Source organism: Pelobates fuscus, chromosome 3 (assembly GCF_036172605.1).
Source record: "Pelobates fuscus isolate aPelFus1 chromosome 3, aPelFus1.pri, whole genome shotgun sequence".
Lineage (NCBI taxonomy): Eukaryota > Metazoa > Chordata > Amphibia > Anura > Pelobatidae > Pelobates > Pelobates fuscus.
Window position 1 is genome coordinate 264,925,760 of NC_086319.1, and position 19,762 is coordinate 264,945,521.

The window sequence follows — 19,762 nt, forward strand, 5'->3', positions numbered from 1 at the left end:
GTGCATTTTTTAAAACACTCCCTCCTAGCCTGGAGATAATTGGTCTCAACAGTTACAGTAACTCAATTATCTCCCGGTACATGAAATAATATTACTTTTATGGACACATGAAAACTGAATAAAAATACATAACTTTTACACCATAGTCTTTGAATACCACATTCAACCCATCCCCAGACAGCTTGGATGTGAGCGCACAAGATACATGAAAAGCGCTCAGATCTCACGAACGGGGAACGCCATGGGGATGAAGATTGTCTGGAGGGCTGTTCGGCAAGTAGCAGCCCATATATTCTCGGCCATAGTGTCCGGCAAGGGGTCGGTGTATCCTTCGTAGTATCAAAGTGTCGAACGGCACGCTCTTTGGAGCTTTATGCACAAACGGACGGGGCAAAGTGAATCTCAGCGGGGTTCGCGCAGAATAGTGTGTGAAAAGAGTACATGGCGCTTGACGACCAGGTCCCACTGGGCGTTCGACAACAAAAGATGGCCGCTGCCAAGTGTTCGCGCATACGAACGACGACCACCCTGTCGATGATCAATTGGGTTGCGGTTAACCACAAAGCCACACCTCAGGTAGGGTGGTCGATCGTTCCATAGTTGGTTCGTCATTTAATTCGGTACCCCGTTTGACTCTCTCATACGAACGGTGACCACCCCATCGACGATCAATTAGGCTGCGGTTAACCACAAAACCGCAGCTCCTGGGTGGTTAATTGGGGACACACTCCTCAGGTAGGGTGGTCGACCATTCGAAAGTTTGTTCGGTATTCTGAGAGGTGAACAGGGTTAATTGGCGGCACACGCCGGGGACCAGGTGGTCGGCCATTCATATTTACGAATGGCTTGCAACAGTTTCTTCGGTAAAAAGCAACAAAAGTATCAAAAAAATAACAGGGTTGTAGCAGACAGAGGGGACTTGTAACACTTATCAACATGTGATTTAATATGCCTGCCCTTAAAATGTTATAAATGTCTTGTATATGTACATCAGAGGATTTTTAATTTGGGAGAATACATATGTGTGTTAAGACAGGGCAGATGTTCATGTATGTAAAACAGATACTGCATTATGATACACACATCCACAATGACAATGTGGTTTCTCAACGGAAACAAGTTAAATTGAAGGAGGAACTGAGAGACGGCAAAACAGAGAGAGAGAGAGAACTCACACAAAATAATGAAGTTGGGGCACTGAGCAAAGAAACAGCTAGAAGAAAGCTGCACGGGAGACTGCAGGGAACACAGATACAGACTGCAAGGAACAGATAAACTGTAAGGTTGACATAGACTGCAAGGGACAACCTGTAAGACAAACACAGTTATAAGCAACAAGCAAACTGCAAGATAGAGAGATTGCAGACAAAGAGTGAGACACAACAAGATAGACAAACAAATTGTAAGATAGACTGGAGAGACAGATGAGGTTAAAAGTCAACTAGAGACATGCTGTGAGAGGTATCTAGAAACAACCTGAAAAACAAAGGGAAAGATACTGACCCCCAGCAAACTCTGAGACAGAGAGACTACTAAATACATAAATTGTAAAACAGAAGGTGGGACAGTTAAAGAGAGAGGAATAGATTACCGTAAATGTTCTCTGTAAAGGACATTTTGGAGATATCTCGTGAAAGAGATATCATGTTAGGTCACAAAGGAGAATGTTAGGGATGGAGGTTAACCGAATAGTGCACCGAGAGGCGTAAAACTGTGTTTGCACATGTTTACATGTGGTGAACATGAGAGTGTTTGTTAAATTCAGATGTAGAGCAATAGAAGAAAGAAACTTAATTGTGCATTAAGACAGGAAGGTGTTTATGTTAGACATTGAGAGAGGATTCTATATTATGTTTTGTAAGAATTGTGCTTGAGAAGGAAAGACAGCAATTGATAAATAATTGTGTTATTAACCAAGGGAGAGCTACTTGTCTATGTGCAATTTAGCAGTAGTACCAGTGTTAAGAGAAGCTATGTGCTAAGTGCTGTGATAGGTTGTTAGGAGCTAAGAAGAGCTTTGTGTTAGGTACTGATCTAAAGTTTGGTATTGATAATGGTTTGTGTGCTAGGCTTTTAAAGAGGACTTTCAACTGTGTGTTAAAATATTGCATTGATTATACTGAGAGTACTGGGTGCTAAGTATTGTGAGACAGCTGTGTTCTATGTGTTGAGATAGGGTTGTGTTCCAGGTGTTAATAGATTACTGTGAGAAGGAAGTGATATACAACAGGACATATGTAAAAGTACAATGGAATTATAGCATGCCCATTGAGAGACAGACATGTATTAATAAACAACTTATTGTTAGTATTTATATAGATAGGTCAAGATACAAAATACTTTTAATATTTATAAACCAATAAATTGGTTTTGGACTGTCAAGAGCTGGATGAGAAATATTTTGTTGATAGAATAGAGACAGAAGGGATATGGAAGGGACCATCGCAAAGCAGGGATCTCTCTACTATCAGCATCAGCATAGATTCGGAAAGGTGAGTGCCAGTTGGTAGCTTTTTATGTTTCAATGCTGTAATAACTCAAGAATATCCTGTACTAGGGATGGCTAAAAGGTAAATTGTCAATAGTTTTTCATCTACAACTCCAATATTGCTTGACCAGTTTTAATGCTAGCAAAGTATCATGGGCAATGTAGTTTAACTGCAGCTGGAGATCTACATTTTTGCTACCCCTGTGCTAGTCCCATACACCTATTACATGTCAATCTATCCTTCTTGGAACATTGGGGCAAAATAGGAGCAAAGTTCAAAAATGTGAGCAATCATCATGCAAATATATAGAATCATCAGGAACACTCCTTTGGTTTTCATTGTAATTCGTTCACCTTTAGAACGTTGCATCTGTTTTATATTTACAAGGTTTTGATATATTGCCCCTCTTTTTGTATTAGTAACTTAATAAAATATGTTGTATTGTGATAAGCACCTTGCAAGTGAAAATTCCTCAAAATGGCTGTGCAAGCTGAAGGGTACGCTTGTTATTTTCAATTGCTAGGAAATTTTTTGGCAAAAACCAGGAAGAATACATCCATAGCTTTTTAGCACTGTAATCATTATTATAACTTATAGTTGTTATGGTTCTTCCAGTGTTCCTTTAAAGGATATCTTTCACCTTCAGTGATCTTTGCATATCCACCAGGAGCCTGAGTCAGTGCTGTACTCATGCACAAGAGTGTAGAAACATGGAATGTGACAGCAGATAAGAACCATTTGGCCCATCCAGTCTGCCCAATTTTCTAAATACTAAACACGTATGCATAAACTCTCTCACTGTGTTAACCTCTACTACTTCAGCTGGAAGGCTTTTCCATGTGTCCACTACCCTCCCTGTGAATACTTCCTGCAAAATATTTTTAACCTTTGCCACTGTAATTTAAGACTATGTCCTCTTGTTGTGGTAGTGTTTCTTCTTTAAAATATAGTCTCCTCCTGTGTTGATTCCCTTTATGTATTTAAATGTTTCTATCATATCCCCCCGTCTCGGTCTCGTCTTTCCTCCATGCTGTACATGTTGATATCGTTTAACCTTTCCTGGTAACACTATAGGGTCAGGAACACAAACATCTATTCCGGACCCTATAGTGTTTAATTCACCATTTAGGTGGCTTGTTGCCCCCCACTTAGCTCCCCTATAAAAGTTTAAAACTCACCTTATTTCCGGCGCCGGCCCCCTTTGTGACATCATCAAAATTGCCCATAGGGAATGCATTGGATTGGCTATAATCAGCACGGGGGCGGGGCCAAATGCTGTTTTGGCCAATCAGGACCTCCTCATAAAGATGCATTGAATCAATGCATCTCTGTGAGGAAAATGCAGCATCCCCATGCAGAGCGTGGGGACGCTAAGCGGCAGTGCTGCTTTTTCAGCAGCACTGACCCAGGAAGCATCTCCAGTGGCCATCTGAGGAGTGGCCACTTGGAGGTGTCCCTAGAGGCAATGTAAACACTGCCTTTTCTCTGAAAAAGCAGTGTTTACATGAAAAAAAAAAGCCTGAAGGGAACTATTATACTCACTAGAACAACTACATTAAGCTGTAGTTGTTCTGGTGACTATAGTATCCCTTTAATCCTGCTAACCATGAACCAGTGTAGTAACCCTTCTCTGAATCTCTCCAAAGTATCAATATCCTTCTGGAGATACGGTCTCCTGTACTGCGTACAATACTCCAAATGAGGTCTCACCAGTGTTCTGTACAATGGCATGAGCACTTCCTTTTTTGTATTGATAATACTGCTAATACCTCTACCTATACAATCAAGCATTCTACTAGCATTTCCTGCTGCTCTATTACATTGTCTGCCTACCTTTAAGTCATCTGAAATAATTACTCCTAAATCCCTTTCCTCAGATGTTGAGGATAGTACTGTATCAAATATTCTATACTCTGCCCATGGGTTTTTACACCCAAGATGCATTATCTGGCACTTATCCACATTAAATGTCAGTTGCACCACCTCTGATGGTTCTAGTTTGCATAAATCCTTTGGCTTATCCCTCCTGGAACCTCAACCCTGTTGCAAATCTTTGTATCATCAGCAAAAACACATATCTTACCATCAAGACCTTCTGAGTACTAAATAGAGTTCTATGAAGGCTTCTGAAAGACTCTGAGATCTTCTATAGGCCAACTCTAATTTCTCATAACTGTTGCATGCAGTGATTTAATTTTGCTCAATGGATACTCCAAGCACCATAGCCTCTGTTTTGAAGTGGTCATTGTACAAGGACCCTGCATTGGCAAGGACCCAGTAAGAAATGCTGCACATACTGAGACATTTAATGTTGATGCTGTAACTCCATATCTGACTGCATCATTATCCAGCCTGATACAAAAGAGCTAATGTCAATTCCGTGCTTTTCCTATTTCATTCATTGGCTGAGAGTGCTCAGCTGATGCTCTCAGCCACTGAATGACTGTCAGGATTGGCATCCGTTCTCTGCAGAAGCTGGATGTGATACCAGAGGCGGTTCTCTAATTAAGCAGTTTAGGCGGCTGCCTAAAGGCCTTGTGCTATCTGGGGACTAGCGGCCGCCTAAACCGCCTCATAGGGCAGACTATGTCGGTTGACCGAGGACCCGACACCAGAATGGGGCCTGGCGGCTTGCTCAGTATGCCGCCGGGTGCAAGGCCCCTCCTGTCTGCCTGGCCAGCAATCGCAGACCATGTGTCTCGCGAGAACTAGCCAATCAGAGCATTGCCACGGGTTACCGCGAGATACATGGCCTGCAGCTCTGCAGAGCTGCTGACCCCTCCTGCCCCTTGCAGAACCGTCCTGCTAATTTCTGCTTCACACTCTCAGGCACATACCCAGTTAAACTGTGAATAAACATGTATATGTGACAGTGTGCATGTATTGCAACTCTATTTTATTCACTTTTTTGTTAGTAGGGACTCATGCTTGAGTTTCGCCTATGGCCTCATAAAGTCTAGAGCCGCCTCTGTGTGATACCAACATATTGGGAGGCTCAGCAACCGGCAAAACCTAGATAATAGTCAAATCATTGCAGAAAGGTTCTCCCATACGGTGTCAGAGTACTCCTGTTGTGGTTAGGACTCTCAGATGCCCTTTAAGCTTTACCAATCATGGCATTATCCTAATGCTTTCTTCTGATTAGATTGGAAATTCCAACATGTCAGTATATGTATTTCATGAAAAGTTCATATTTGTGAAATACTCAAAAATGCAAAGTCACTCAAGGGATTTAAGATGGCGACTCCTACAGATATACATTCAAAATACAGTTCTAATACTTTTTAGGTATGATAAAGAGCCAACTTTTTGTTTTTCAAACCTTGACTTCTTAACTAACATATTCACATACTTTTTAAGAAATTCATCATTTTGCCCTGAACAAAGTCATTTCTTAGGTAGTATACAAGTAGCCTGCCTGTATTGCTGACAGTCAATAGTTGCATTCTGCTAATTTCATATCAAAATGAAGATCTCTCAGTAAAACAGCAGTAAGAGACTCAGACTCTGCTACAGCCTCACCAACCTCTGCCAGCATACTTTACTGATTTGGCTAAGAAGTAGTCTGATCCTGACAGTGTATATCTCTAGCTTAATGAACTGTCAGGGGGCGTATGCCTTTCAACTGTTCCTCTTATGGAGAGTTCGTTCTTTTTTGAGACACTAGCCTCCGTGTTCCTCTTTTGTACCCCAGTGGCCCTCTTTTCTAACAGCTCAGAATATTTACATGAATGAGTGTATCATACATATCCAGGCTAATGGAACTCATAGAAGTATCCAAAGTGTAATTAGTGTATCCGACCATCATAAAAGTTAAACTCGGGGGGCGGAGCCTAGCTGCAGAGCTGTACAGACGTGTGCTGCTTGAGCTCCTGCGGATGGCGCACACTAAACTTGACAAATATGCCAAGCCAAATACCTACCGGGCTGCAAAGTCATACCAATCTTGTTCCTGACACGCCAATGGTTCTGGGGATGCTCTTCACAGGACTCTCCTCCACGGGCAAATCCAACTCAAGGCTTTGCGGCCTACCAGTGACCAGACCGAGGAGAGATGACCGCTCTCCTAGGGCTTTAACTGGAGGTACAAATCGACTAATGTTGTCCCCCGCCCCTATGGACTGGCGGGGGTTATCCCGGTTCTGCATGTCATGCATGACACAATCGGGCGGCAGACACCAGCCACATGGAGCAACCGGCTGTCACATCCCACAAGCAGTCACGATCCCCATGGGCGCCCAAGATGGCGGACGCACACAGTCCACACACTACAATGCACCCCATGGAGCGGACACTCCAATGACTGGATGAGCTGTTTGCCCGATTCTGGGCCAAAAGTAGAAAGGGCCCCTCAGCAAGCACTTACCAACCATGGGAGTCGGCTAACACCGGACTGACTAACTGCAGCGAGCGGCTGCTGGCTGCACCAACCACCGAGAGCCGTGCAATATATTCAGGACTAAGAGATTTTTCCCTCGAGTGACTCTACTGTTTTACGCAACACACTAGCAACCTTTATTGTTGGTTTTTCTATGCCTCACATGCTTAGCCAGCAAAAAAAAAAGAAGATAAACTCATAGTAATACGCAGTGTGAAATAGCATATGCTACTATATCATGATAGTAAACGCAGTGTGTAACAGTGTGTAATAGAACTCCATTGCAATAACATGTACTTTGATGTAAGCCTAAATTGCATTAAACATGTATAATTATAGACTAGTTGGTGTAAATTAAATATTTTGCTGTTTGTTGCTCTGAGAAAATCACTTGATAATACCAGTCTTAGACACTTTGACACTTCCTCTTTGGGTTATTTGAACTTTGTGAGGAATATACCAATATGTTCAGAAAGTCGACAATAAAATGTATGTAGAGCTGTTTTTTGATTCATTCCTATGAAAATATGCTTATCTTAATGTTTCTTAAATATTTGGCATTATATTTCAAATGTGTGGCAAGTATCTGTCCTATTTGTTAATAACTGTCCTAAGTACAGATACAGATTAAAGGCTTTATTGGTTAAGGAGTATGCTATTTTAATTCCATTTCATAATAGTGCTATTTTCTATGAAAAATCACCACTTTTATAATGAAAAGGTTTGTTTCCTCCTTCCATTAGCTTTGCTGAGCTCTAACTGAGTGCCTTCTCCTCACAGACCTCACATCAGATTAGCGTTCTTCCTGAACACTGTTGCAGTGTGCACATGCGAGCAGACTGCATGCGCACAGAGAGACAGATTCTGAGATTTCTCAATGAGAACACTCTGATATGCAAATAGCATACACAGCCTCTGTAAAAGCACAAGTGTGCTAACAAGTACTGGAAACCTGCGCAAGGACTAACTGAAGGACTAAGTGAATGCTCTTCCCTTCTAATTGTTCTCTTACATTCCATATTTGTTGGGTTTTTTTTTGCATTTGACTGCAGTTTCTCTAAGTGTATAGGATATTCCAGACATGAAACCCCTTGCTCACGTTGCCTAGAAGCAATTGCCTTGAATTACAACACTAATGTTGGTTCTTTCCTTATTCACCACACCAAACAATCATCTGGGGTTGCTGTATATATCATATGGAGGGGAGCAGTCTGGCATTTTGGTATTAGACTACCTTTGTGGACTAGATCAAGCTAATTTGTAATTAACACAGCACCATCAATAGTCACCAAATCATGATGCAATAGTCTCAAAACATTGTTTGACTCTAAAAACCTGATTGGAGAGCAGGCTAACTGAGTTATTGTCTGTTTGCAGTGGACTCCTCTGATGTCATGGCTTGACCTTTTCCAGTGGTGCCATCGTCTGTACCTATTTTAAGATACTTTTTTTGTAATTTCTTTAAAAAAAAAATAAAAAATATAGCATTATACAACTAATCAACACGGTGCATCATACTGAAACAAAAGGTCCAGCTCAAAGATAGATAGAGTACAATGTCATTGCACCCAGAAATGAAACAAAAGGTAAAGGTAATAATAGTCACATTAAAATGAAATATAAACAATACTTTCAGTTGTAAAAGAAGGCAATGATTAGGAAGACTAAACAAGGATCAGCAACCATTTCAGAGTTTTTAAATGAACACTCAAAGTTTTAAACTGAGTATAGGACAGGGGAGCATTTGGGAGAGCCAAAGAGGTAATTGTGACAAACTCCCCTTTTTTAAGGGAGTTTGCCATGAGTTTTTGGAGGGGCCTGCTTGCCAGTCTCCTACCCTGGGACAATGGGCCCTGTGATAACCCATGTTCAAAAGTACTGTTTCTGGCCCTTGGACTTTTAACTAGAACAGATTCAAAGATGTGGCAGCGGCCATCTTTAATTGTCCAGCAGTGTTTTGTCGTTGAGTGTATGGAACTGTTTTGGGCATTGGACCATGTACACGGTGGGGCGAAAATAAGACTTCCAGGAAATTCCTGAACCGATCTGGGTGATTTTCGGATATGTTGTTCACCCAGATAAGGGCTATCAGCGGATATGTTGTGTTTTGGGGTGTTTTCCAGACTTTGTAAAACTGTATGTTTTTTCTGCTTAGAGTTAATTAAGTTAGTCCATTGTCTTTGTTAATTGTATCACAGGCAGAGGGGAGGGTTTGTGTACACTGTATGGGAGTGTCTGAATGTAGACCTCTGGTTTTATTGGCTTATATGTTTTTTATTTGGTGCCTAACTAGGTCCACCTGGGCGTCACCTTTGCTGTAAAACATGTATAAAAGATCAGTGTGTGCCATTAAACTTTCTGTTCCTGATTTACCCTCAATCTAGAGTCTTGTCTCTTATTGGGGGACACTGCTACAAGGGATTGCTATGCTCTTCTCACTCCCTTTAATAATCACTAGCTCTTGTAAGAGCTGTTCCTGCTTCGCTCTCTGGAGGAAGAGAGGTTAGCCACTGGAACCTGGAGCCTTGTCGTAGGTCCAGGGTGGGTAGGAGATGGCGAGACCCCAACTAAGTTTGTGGGGTCTGCAATACTTATGGTGTCTGGAGAAGTGCTTGGAGCCCTTGGTAAGCACTAGGAGCATCCGTTGGCGGAGGTACCCAAGCTGGGTACAGGAAGCTCCGTTACAGTAATGATAAGTGATCAACTGGTAGTTGAAGTTATCTAAAGTCAGAGCATGCTCATGGAAAACTCCATGATAGATCTCAGTGAAACTGCCAAGAATATATTAATAGGATGTGTTGATAGCCCATTGTGTGAGACTTGGGAGGAGTGGCGAGGGTTGATGTATATAGAAGACTGCAACAGCAAATCACCACAATCTAAGCAGTGGGGTTATGATGGTATAATGCTTAGGGCAACAAGCATTTAATGATCCAGGCTGCCAAGGGAGAGATGTCAGAGAGACCTTAACCCAGTCTTGCTTCAAAGGTAACCACAACGTATTAGTAGATAAATATTGTTGCTAGATAGTATCTAAAAAAAAATCAGGTAACCCCAACCCCTCTAATTCTTTTGGTCTGCCTACAATTTTAAATGTTAGGGTTGGCCTCCTAACAAGCCAAATATAATCTGTAAACAATCATTGGTGTGAAAAATAATGTAGGAATGTTAACTAACAATATCTGAAATAGAAATAACAGATGTGGGAGAGCATTTATTAATTACTCATTTTTATTGGAAATTATGCAGAGTGCCAGCAGCAGTATTGGTGTCGGGATTACATTACAAAACACCCTAGATGACCAATTCCATTTAAACAAGATAAACAAAAAGGAAGAACAAAACAAATCGTCATATATTATATATCTCTGAATGTGTGGACCCCATCAGGGGGACGCCAGGGAAGGAGGGATTAGATAGGAATGTGAGGAATCTAGAGTGTTGCCATTGAAGGTTAAGTTTGGTTCTCGTGATTTTCCATGCTTTGATTGTGAAGAAAAGGAGAGGACTATGCCTGACATTTTCTGGTAAAGCTGTGTAGGGTGTGTGAGGTAAATTGGTTAGAGGAATCTTGGGGCATAACTTTTGTTCCACTGTAGAATTTGAAAATATTTTGTGGCCCAAAATCCAGTTTGGTACATAGGGAATGTTAAGACCTAGATTAAAACATGGTTGCTGCAACAGTCTCAGGGCCAGCCTTACTTGCCAGAGTAAAGCAATGAACAAGGAGTGCAAGCTATTTATGTCACACTTCAAGAGGATCAATGGTAAAGATTGTAGTGGGTAAAGTACGGTAGGGAAGATTACAGATTCCAAGAGGCATGCCCTACTTGAGATAATGAGGGAGCGATGTCGCCATTCCCAGAGCTCCAACCACCCAAAGGACCATGGAAATATTAAGCTTATATAGGTCACCTGCTTTCTGGATATTAGGACTTCTAGGTATTTGACATGGAATGCAGACCATTGGACAATCTCTAGTATAGGTGAAGTTCGTTGTGTCTTGGTTCCGAGGCCCAAGGTGGAAGATTTCGACCAATTGATGTATTAGCATATAAGAGGGCCATAGTAATTTATCTTGTGTATGATGACAGAGAGATATTTTGTTGGATCAGAGTGACATATAATAAGGTATCATCTGGAAAAGCAGCAATGCTTACCTGGCTAATTCCCACTGATATAGCCAGTGAGGCAGGGCCGTCTTTAATATTGACCAGACCCTGGGCAACCATTTTCTTGGGTCAACTGGTTCCCGCCCCCTCCAACTCCCTGGCATGCAATCACGCCATCCAACCCAATGCAGTGGAAGAACTAAAGTAGAAAGGGCCCTAATGCGAGAATCTGTTTGGGCCCCCCTACCTCTTTTCTTTAAAAAAAAAATAAAAAATATAGCATTATACAACTAATCAACACGGTGCATCATACTGAAACAAAAGGTCCAGCTCAAAGATAGATAGAGTACAATGTCATTGCACCCAGAAATGAAACAAAAGGTAAAGGTAATAATAGTCACATTAAAATGAAATATAAACAATACTTTCAGTTGTAAAAGAAGGCAATGATTAGGAAGACTAAACAAGGATCAGCAACCATTTCAGAGTTTTTAAATGAACACTCAAAGTTTTAAACTGAGTATAGGACAGGGGAGCATTTGGGAGAGCCAAAGAGGTAATTGTGACAAACTCCCCTTTTTTAAGGGAGTTTGCCATGAGTTTTTGGAGGGGCCTGCTTGCCAGTCTCCTACCCTGGGACAATGGGCCCTGTGATAACCCATGTTCAAAAGTACTGTTTCTGGCCCTTGGACTTTTAACTAGAACAGATTCAAAGATGTGGCAGCGGCCATCTTTAATTGTCCAGCAGTGTTTTGTCGTTGAGTGTATGGAACTGTTTTGGGCATTGGACCATGTACACGGTGGGGCGAAAATAAGACTTCCAGGAAATTCCTGAACCGATCTGGGTGATTTTCGGATATGTTGTTCACCCAGATAAGGGCTATCAGCGGATATGTTGTGTTTTGGGGTGTTTTCCAGACTTTGTAAAACTGTATGTTTTTTCTGCTTAGAGTTAATTAAGTTAGTCCATTGTCTTTGTTAATTGTATCACAGGCAGAGGGGAGGGTTTGTGTACACTGTATGGGAGTGTCTGAATGTAGACCTCTGGTTTTATTGGCTTATATGTTTTTTATTTGGTGCCTAACTAGGTCCACCTGGGCGTCACCTTTGCTGTAAAACATGTATAAAAGATCAGTGTGTGCCATTAAACTTTCTGTTCCTGATTTACCCTCAATCTAGAGTCTTGTCTCTTATTGGGGGACACTGCTACAAGGGATTGCTATGCTCTTCTCACTCCCTTTAATAATCACTAGCTCTTGTAAGAGCTGTTCCTGCTTCGCTCTCTGGAGGAAGAGAGGTTAGCCACTGGAACCTGGAGCCTTGTCGTAGGTCCAGGGTGGGTAGGAGATGGCGAGACCCCAACTAAGTTTGTGGGGTCTGCAATACTTATGGTGTCTGGAGAAGTGCTTGGAGCCCTTGGTAAGCACTAGGAGCATCCGTTGGCGGAGGTACCCAAGCTGGGTACAGGAAGCTCCGTTACAGTAATGATAAGTGATCAACTGGTAGTTGAAGTTATCTAAAGTCAGAGCATGCTCATGGCAAAACTCCATGATAGATCTCAGTGAAACTGCCAAGAATATATTAATAGGATGTGTTGATAGCCCATTGTGTGAGACTTGGGAGGAGTGGCGAGGGTTGATGTATATAGAAGACTGCAACAGCAAATCACCACAATCTAAGCAGTGGGGTTATGATGGTATAATGCTTAGGGCAACAAGCATTTAATGATCCAGGCTGCCAAGGGAGAGATGTCAGAGAGACCTTAACCCAGTCTTGCTTCAAAGGTAACCACAACGTATTAGTAGATAAATATTGTTGCTAGATAGTATCTAAAAAAAAATCAGGTAACCCCAACCCCTCTAATTCTTTTGGTCTGCCTACAATTTTAAATGTTAGGGTTGGCCTCCTAACAAGCCAAATATAATCTGTAAACAATCATTGGTGTGAAAAATAATGTAGGAATGTTAACTAACAATATCTGAAATAGAAATAACAGATGTGGGAGAGCATTTATTAATTACTCATTTTTATTGGAAATTATGCAGAGTGCCAGCAGCAGTATTGGTGTCGGGATTACATTACAAAACACCCTAGATGACCAATTCCATTTAAACAAGATAAACAAAAAGGAAGAACAAAACAAATCGTCATATATTATATATCTCTGAATGTGTGGACCCCATCAGGGGGACGCCAGGGAAGGAGGGATTAGATAGGAATGTGAGGAATCTAGAGTGTTGCCATTGTAGGTTAAGTTTGGTTCTCGTGATTTTCCATGCTTTGATTGTGAAGAAAAGGAGAGGACTATGCCTGACATTTTCTGGTAAAGCTGTGTAGGGTGTGTGAGGTAAATTGGTTAGAGGAATCTTGGGGCATAACTTTTGTTCCACTGTAGAATTTGAAAATATTTTGTGGCCCAAAATCCAGTTTGGTACATAGGGAATGTTAAGACCTAGATTAAAACATGGTTGCTGCAACAGTCTCAGGGCCAGCCTTACTTGCCAGAGTAAAGCAATGAACAAGGAGTGCAAGCTATTTATGTCACACTTCAAGAGGATCAATGGTAAAGATTGTAGTGGGTAAAGTACGGTAGGGAAGATTACAGATTCCAAGAGGCATGCCCTACTTGAGATAATGAGGGAGCGATGTCGCCATTCCCAGAGCTCCAACCACCCAAAGGACCATGGAAATATTAAGCTTATATAGGTCACCTGCTTTCTGGATATTAGGACTTCTAGGTATTTGACATGGAATGCAGACCATTGGACAATCTCTAGTATAGGTGAAGTTCGTTGTGTCTTGGTTCCGAGGCCCAAGGTGGAAGATTTCGACCAATTGATGTATTAGCATATAAGAGGGCCATAGTAATTTATCTTGTGTATGATGACAGAGAGATATTTTGTTGGATCAGAGTGACATATAATAAGGTATCATCTGGAAAAGCAGCAATGCTTACCTGGCTAATTCCCACTGATATAGCCAGTGAGGCAGGGCCGTCTTTAATATTGACCAGACCCTGGGCAACCATTTTCTTGGGTCAACTGGTTCCCGCCCCCTCCAACTCCCTGGCATGCAATCACGCCATCCAACCCAATGCAGTGGAAGAACTAAAGTAGAAAGGGCCCTAATGCGAGAATCTGTTTGGGCCCCCCTACCTAACTATGCTTTGACAACTGGGGCTCTACCATTTTACCATGCTTTCAGGGTTGTGTTTAGCACTGAGCAGTGTTTGTGTTTTTGAATATAAGCATGTTTTTGTATGGAGTATTTTTGTGTCAATGTAGGGGTGTGTTTGTATATGGTGCTGGCGTTTGAATCTAAGTATGCATTTATGTGTAGTGTTGGTTTTCGAATACAGGGGTGTATTGATATTTATTTTTGGTTTTGGTGTTGCTTAGGTGAACTACAATAGTGGCTGCTAAAGCCGCTCTCACAGTTATAGACTGCCAATAGTAAATTCCAACTGCTGAGGGTGCAGTATCTTGGGCAGCAAGGTTTGCAGTCGTTGGACGATGATTTTAGACAGTAGGTTTAAATCTTGGTTTTATTACATTATGAGATAGGCTTCAACCAATTCCATTAGGGAGATAGGCTTCAACCAATTCCAGGTGATTTTCTGAAACGTTACACCGAGATGACCCAACTTGTTTCCAGTTATGTGATTGAGGCATTAAGGACATATCTTTAGGCTTTGGTTAAACAGAGTAAGTCTGCTTCCCTTAGCATCTGCACAACTCCCTGTGGTTCATCTAAATCCCTGCTATTTAGACCTGCGTAACATTCGTGAAAAACGTGGTTGATTTTGGTGGCCTTGGGTGTTCCTGATTTTTTTTATTGGTGGACGATAGGTTTTGGAGGTAGCTTACTTGTTTTATTACCCCATCTATAGAAATAATTTTGAGTACTGGATATTACACTGATTTTTCTAGTAGGAGTGTGTCAAGAAGCCCTTTCTTTTGCAAGTTTTGGGGTTTTGTTTCTTGGGACTGTGAAGCATGCGAGGCAGTATGGGTGAGTCAGGGCTGCATGGAGCGTCTCATATTTAGAGTTCTGTTTGGCCCTAGCAAAGTAGGAAATGTTATGCCACCTCATTACTGACTTGGAGGATGTCCATAAAAGTATGGGATCATCAATATGTTGAATATAATCATCTAAATAATTTGTCCATGCTACCTCCAGCATTGCGTTGAATGAGTCTTTGACACAAGGATAAGTGGGAAATCTACAGTGAAAGTTACATTTTGAGACCAGATCCCTCAATAGCCACAGCTCTATAGGGGCATGATCAGAAACAATATTATTGTGTATGTCTGGGTAGACAGTGTGGGGCATGAGAAATTTTTAGATAAGAAAGAGGCCAATTCGGGAAGATGTGAGGTGCACCCTGGATTTATGTGTATATTGTCTGACCTTATTATTTTATAATCTCTAAACATCAGTCAAGTGGAGCAGATGGCATAGGGAATATAGTGCACACCTGTTCCAACTGCGAGCAGGGGGAGGCTGAGGCACCCAATTTGTCCACATAGCTGTCCAAGACATTGTTGAAGTCACCGCTCTAATATTATATTGGAAGCTGAAAAAGAGACAATACTTTCATACAAAAAGCATAATTTGAGAAGTTGATAAGTAAATATGTGTATGTGGTAGAGTAAGGTCAAGTATTACATATCTCCTCTCTTTGTCTAAATATAGTGAGTTAATTTCAGGTGATAGGAAGGGTTAAAGCAAAATGGCCACACATCTGGAATTAGACTTATATGGGGTAGAAATGCAATGTGAGATTCATTTGGCTTTTAACCCCTTAAGGACATGTGACATGTGTGACATGTAATGATTCCCTTTTATTCCAGAAGTTTGGTCCTTAAGGGGTTAAAGAGGAGGATTTTTTTGAATTTCCAGTGGGCCTCTTGCAGAAAGGTCACTGAGAGTTTAAATATAATGTGGTGGGTGAGGACTAATTTGCGTCATGGCTGCGGCTGGTGGAGATGGCTCAGGGGCTTGTCTCTACGTCCGAGGCTATGGGAGTGGATAGCAACTAGGAAGCCAAGTAGGAGTGCGTGGAGAGAGGGTGACCTTCACGAGGAGAACCATGTGCATGAAATCAGCGATGGCAGTCGGGCAAGAGCTCAGGATAGCTGGTGCTCACTTCAAAAAGCCTCTCTGAGCCAAACCTAGAGGCAACTGGTGCCGTTCTTGCACCGGTTGGCCTGGTGGATTAAAGTGTTCTTATTCATTCACAAGGTGATGGTTTGTTTCTATGGGTCACTTTGGAAACGGAGATATGGCACCCGGAAGTGACGACGATAGGGGGCGGAGCTTAATCGCGCATGCGCATTGGTGATGGCTGCACGTCGACACACAGGTGATCGGAGGCATGGCACCCGGAAGTGACGTCAATAGGGAGCGGAGCTTAATCGCGCATGCGCAGTGGTGATGGCTACACGCCGGCACACAGGTGATCAAGGTCTGGGTGAGTGAGTTTTTCCCTTATATATGGTCAATATTGTTAACATCAATTATTTATGTCCTGAAGAAAGTTCTGATAGAACTGAAATGTTGACTGACTGTTGGAATAAACCTGAGATGTTTTTTACAAGACCCAGAGTGCTGGCTTTTTTCATTCATCTATTCATTGTGCAGCCGAGCACCAGGCAATACTTCAAGGGATAGCTGGAGTGCAAAATTGTTTGGTATTATATACATATATATATATATATGGATGTATGTGTACTGAGTATGCACATTTACCCATTTGTTAAATGCGCATATGTGTAAATATATATACTTCCGTGTGTGTATATGTTGTGAGAGGAAATGTGATTGTTGAATTGATAAACAGCAGCTTCTTTTTTCCATTTAAATAAATGTCGCAGGTAAAGATGTTGGGTTTTGCAAACATATTACATTGCTGGTAATTAGTAAACCATGGTTGTGTCAGAGCTTCCTAGCTATGACTCTGGACCCTGGAGCGCTTCTACCCCAGTCTCCGAAGCTTGGCTGGGGTCTCTCTGGGGAGGGAGGCCAACACTATCCGCTCACGGTAACACTAACTGCCGAAGGAGAGTTAGACCAACACTTTCCGACAGTCTCTGCTCCCTGTAGCACCAACAACCGCTGCGGAGGGAGACCAACAGTCTCTGTTCCCTGTAGCTCTGGTTGTCGCTGGGGGGAGAGGCCAATTCTCTCCACTTCCTGCATGAAGAAATGCCGCTGGGGAGGGTAACTGCCAATCTCTGTTCCCGGTTGCTCCAGTTGCCGCTGGGTAGGGAGACCCGCTGTCTCCAATACTGGTAACTCATTCTGCCGCTGGGGAGGGAGGTAGATACTCCCATGGATACAAAATGTATCCAATCCTCCATTTTGAGGGCTTGCAGCTGAATATAATCAAAGTATCGTGCATATTCCTGTTCCAGTTCAGGTAAGGTCAAGGTATGAACCCAGCCGAGTAGCATTTTGCCGCTCCTGTCATAATCTAAAACAGGAGTTCCCAACCCATGGTGATGGTGCAGCAGCACCGCATGGGTTGGAAACCTGTGTAAGGGTCCATTGGGTGGCCCATGCCCTTAGGGTCACCCAATGGACATATGCAATGAGGGGCCCGGTTGTGGCACTTAAACAGCGAGGCCCCTTCTATCCGCGGGGAGAGCTGGGAGGAAGTGACAGCCTCTCACTTTCTCCCAGCTTACTCACACAGCCGTGTGGGAGGAGGAGGAGGGAGCCGCGAGGATGGAGCCAGATTGCAACAGCAGGCCCCCAACTCCCACCAGCCAGAGCCAGCAGAAGGTAAGATCCTGCTGGATGGATTCATATTTGTAATGTGTGTATGTGTACATACCCAGCATACACACAGACACATACTACATTCCCAGCACACACACAGACACACACTACATCCCCAGTACACACACAAGCACACACTTCACTCCCAGCACACACACAGACACACACTTCATCCCCAGCACACCCACATAGAGACACTACCATTTCAGAAGCATATATGTTGTTGTTTTTTTTTTGGGGGGGGGGCAGCATTTCTTCCTTGGACCCAGGCAGCACAATGTCTTGGGCCAGCCCTGTCCAGGGTTATCGCTAGACCGTGTACCAACATACCTCCTTGTACACCTTGTCCAGCCACAGTTTATTTCCGACCAGCTGCTGGAGTTCAACCAACCACTCCTCTAGGGGCTGTACTCCCAGGAATGGCATGTGCAGCGCCACTTTTTCTGCATGTGCTGCTCTTTACCTGGGAGGCTCTCTCTCTGCCGAAAATGGGCTTCCCCAGGGCCTCGTACAAGAGTTCTTTCTGGATGGCATCTCTAGTTGATTTTCTTCCGAGGTAGGGCTGTACTCCTGGGATAAAGAGTCATGTAGCCTCAACTCAAACTCATGCTCATATCAGGAGGCTGCCCAGGGGTTAGCTCGATCCATCTCTGTGTATTCCTGGAGGCATACAGGGACAGAAGATGCACCGGTGTCCAGCAACGTTTTCCATGATCACTGTGAAACCATCCCACTGCTACCACCAGATGTGGAGCAGCTCTGAGTATCTCCGCCCTCTCCACTTCCTGAAGCTTGACTGGGATCTCTTGGGATCTCTTTTCTTCCAGTTAGGTGTCGTTCCCTCTGCCTATTCCTGTGCAGTCCTTCTTCCAGGCAGGAATGCACCTCTGCCTGCAATATGATAGTTCCGGTCTTTATATAGACACTTGTGGCTCTCAAGCCTAGCTCTCTTTTTGCCCGCAGGCTAGTGGGATCATGCAGCCAGCCACCAAGTCCAAAGACTCTGTTACTGTGATCCCTAAAAATCCACACAAGACACACAGTTCCACATATAGAATTTTACTTTTACTCAGGACTAGCCCATATGCTCATTGCATTTAGATTAATGTGGCAAATTTAATAAAAATACAAATAACCAAATCATATCAGACAACACATAGGAACTTATAATAGTATAATGACATATTTATAAAGGGATGGGGAAGACAATAATTAACACAAAATATCTCTCCTGCCTGCAGAATTAGCAATATGCAAATCTACATGAATATGCAAAATTAACAAGCCTTGCTATTCAGGTAGTGCATATAGCCTTTGCTACAAACAGAGGGCACTGTAAAGGCTCCACAACCTAATCCACCTTGTTGGTAACAGCATCAGCAGGACATGAGAGCACGCAAAACAATTAACCGCATCCAATTATATTATACACACTCTGCACCTATAATGGAAACAGTGTGGCTAAAAATGTAAAAACATTTAGGATCCTTTGTAAAGTGTCCTTCTGCTCCCAGTAGTGGTGACTACCGTAAGAATAGCAAGGGTCCCTGGGGCATAGCATTTGAAGAGCAATTGGAGAGTATTAGGGCCAATGCTCCAATAACCCTAATAATTGTTAACCCCTTAATGACGAGTGACGGACGAGGTCCGTCACTCAGGGGAAACCCTTAACGACGAGTGATGGACCTCGTCCGTCATGCGGTAAAATTAACCCCAGATTGCCTTGATCGCGGCGATCGCGGGGTTAATGGTGCTCCGTTTTGCCTCTGTATTAGAGGCAGACCTGGAGCACCCGATCGGCCTGCCCCAGCACTGGTGCTCGCTCTGACAGCCTGTCAGAGCGAGCACATGTGCTCAGTATACTCACCTTCCGCCTCCCTGCCCTTCACTGTGAAGTGCAGGGAGACGGATCACTGCTGATCCTGCCCCCTGTGTAAAAAAAAATAAAGTTAGAATAAAATCCCACCCCCCTTTACCCATTTTAATAAAACATTAACCCC

At 42.8% G+C, this 19,762-nt stretch overlaps 1 protein-coding gene across 1 annotated transcript in view; it reads left to right on the forward strand.

Annotated features, from left to right (window-relative positions):
- Positions 1-1,190: 1,190 nt before the first annotated feature.
- Positions 1,191-19,762, forward strand: part of DOK2 (docking protein 2) — a 48,419-nt gene continuing 29,847 nt past the window's right edge. Inside the window, exon 1 of the mRNA XM_063448489.1 lies at positions 1,191-2,492. Coding sequence (XP_063304559.1) covers positions 2,430-2,492 — 63 coding nt within the window. The 5' untranslated portion in view covers positions 1,191-2,429. The remainder of the gene's footprint in view (positions 2,493-19,762) is intronic.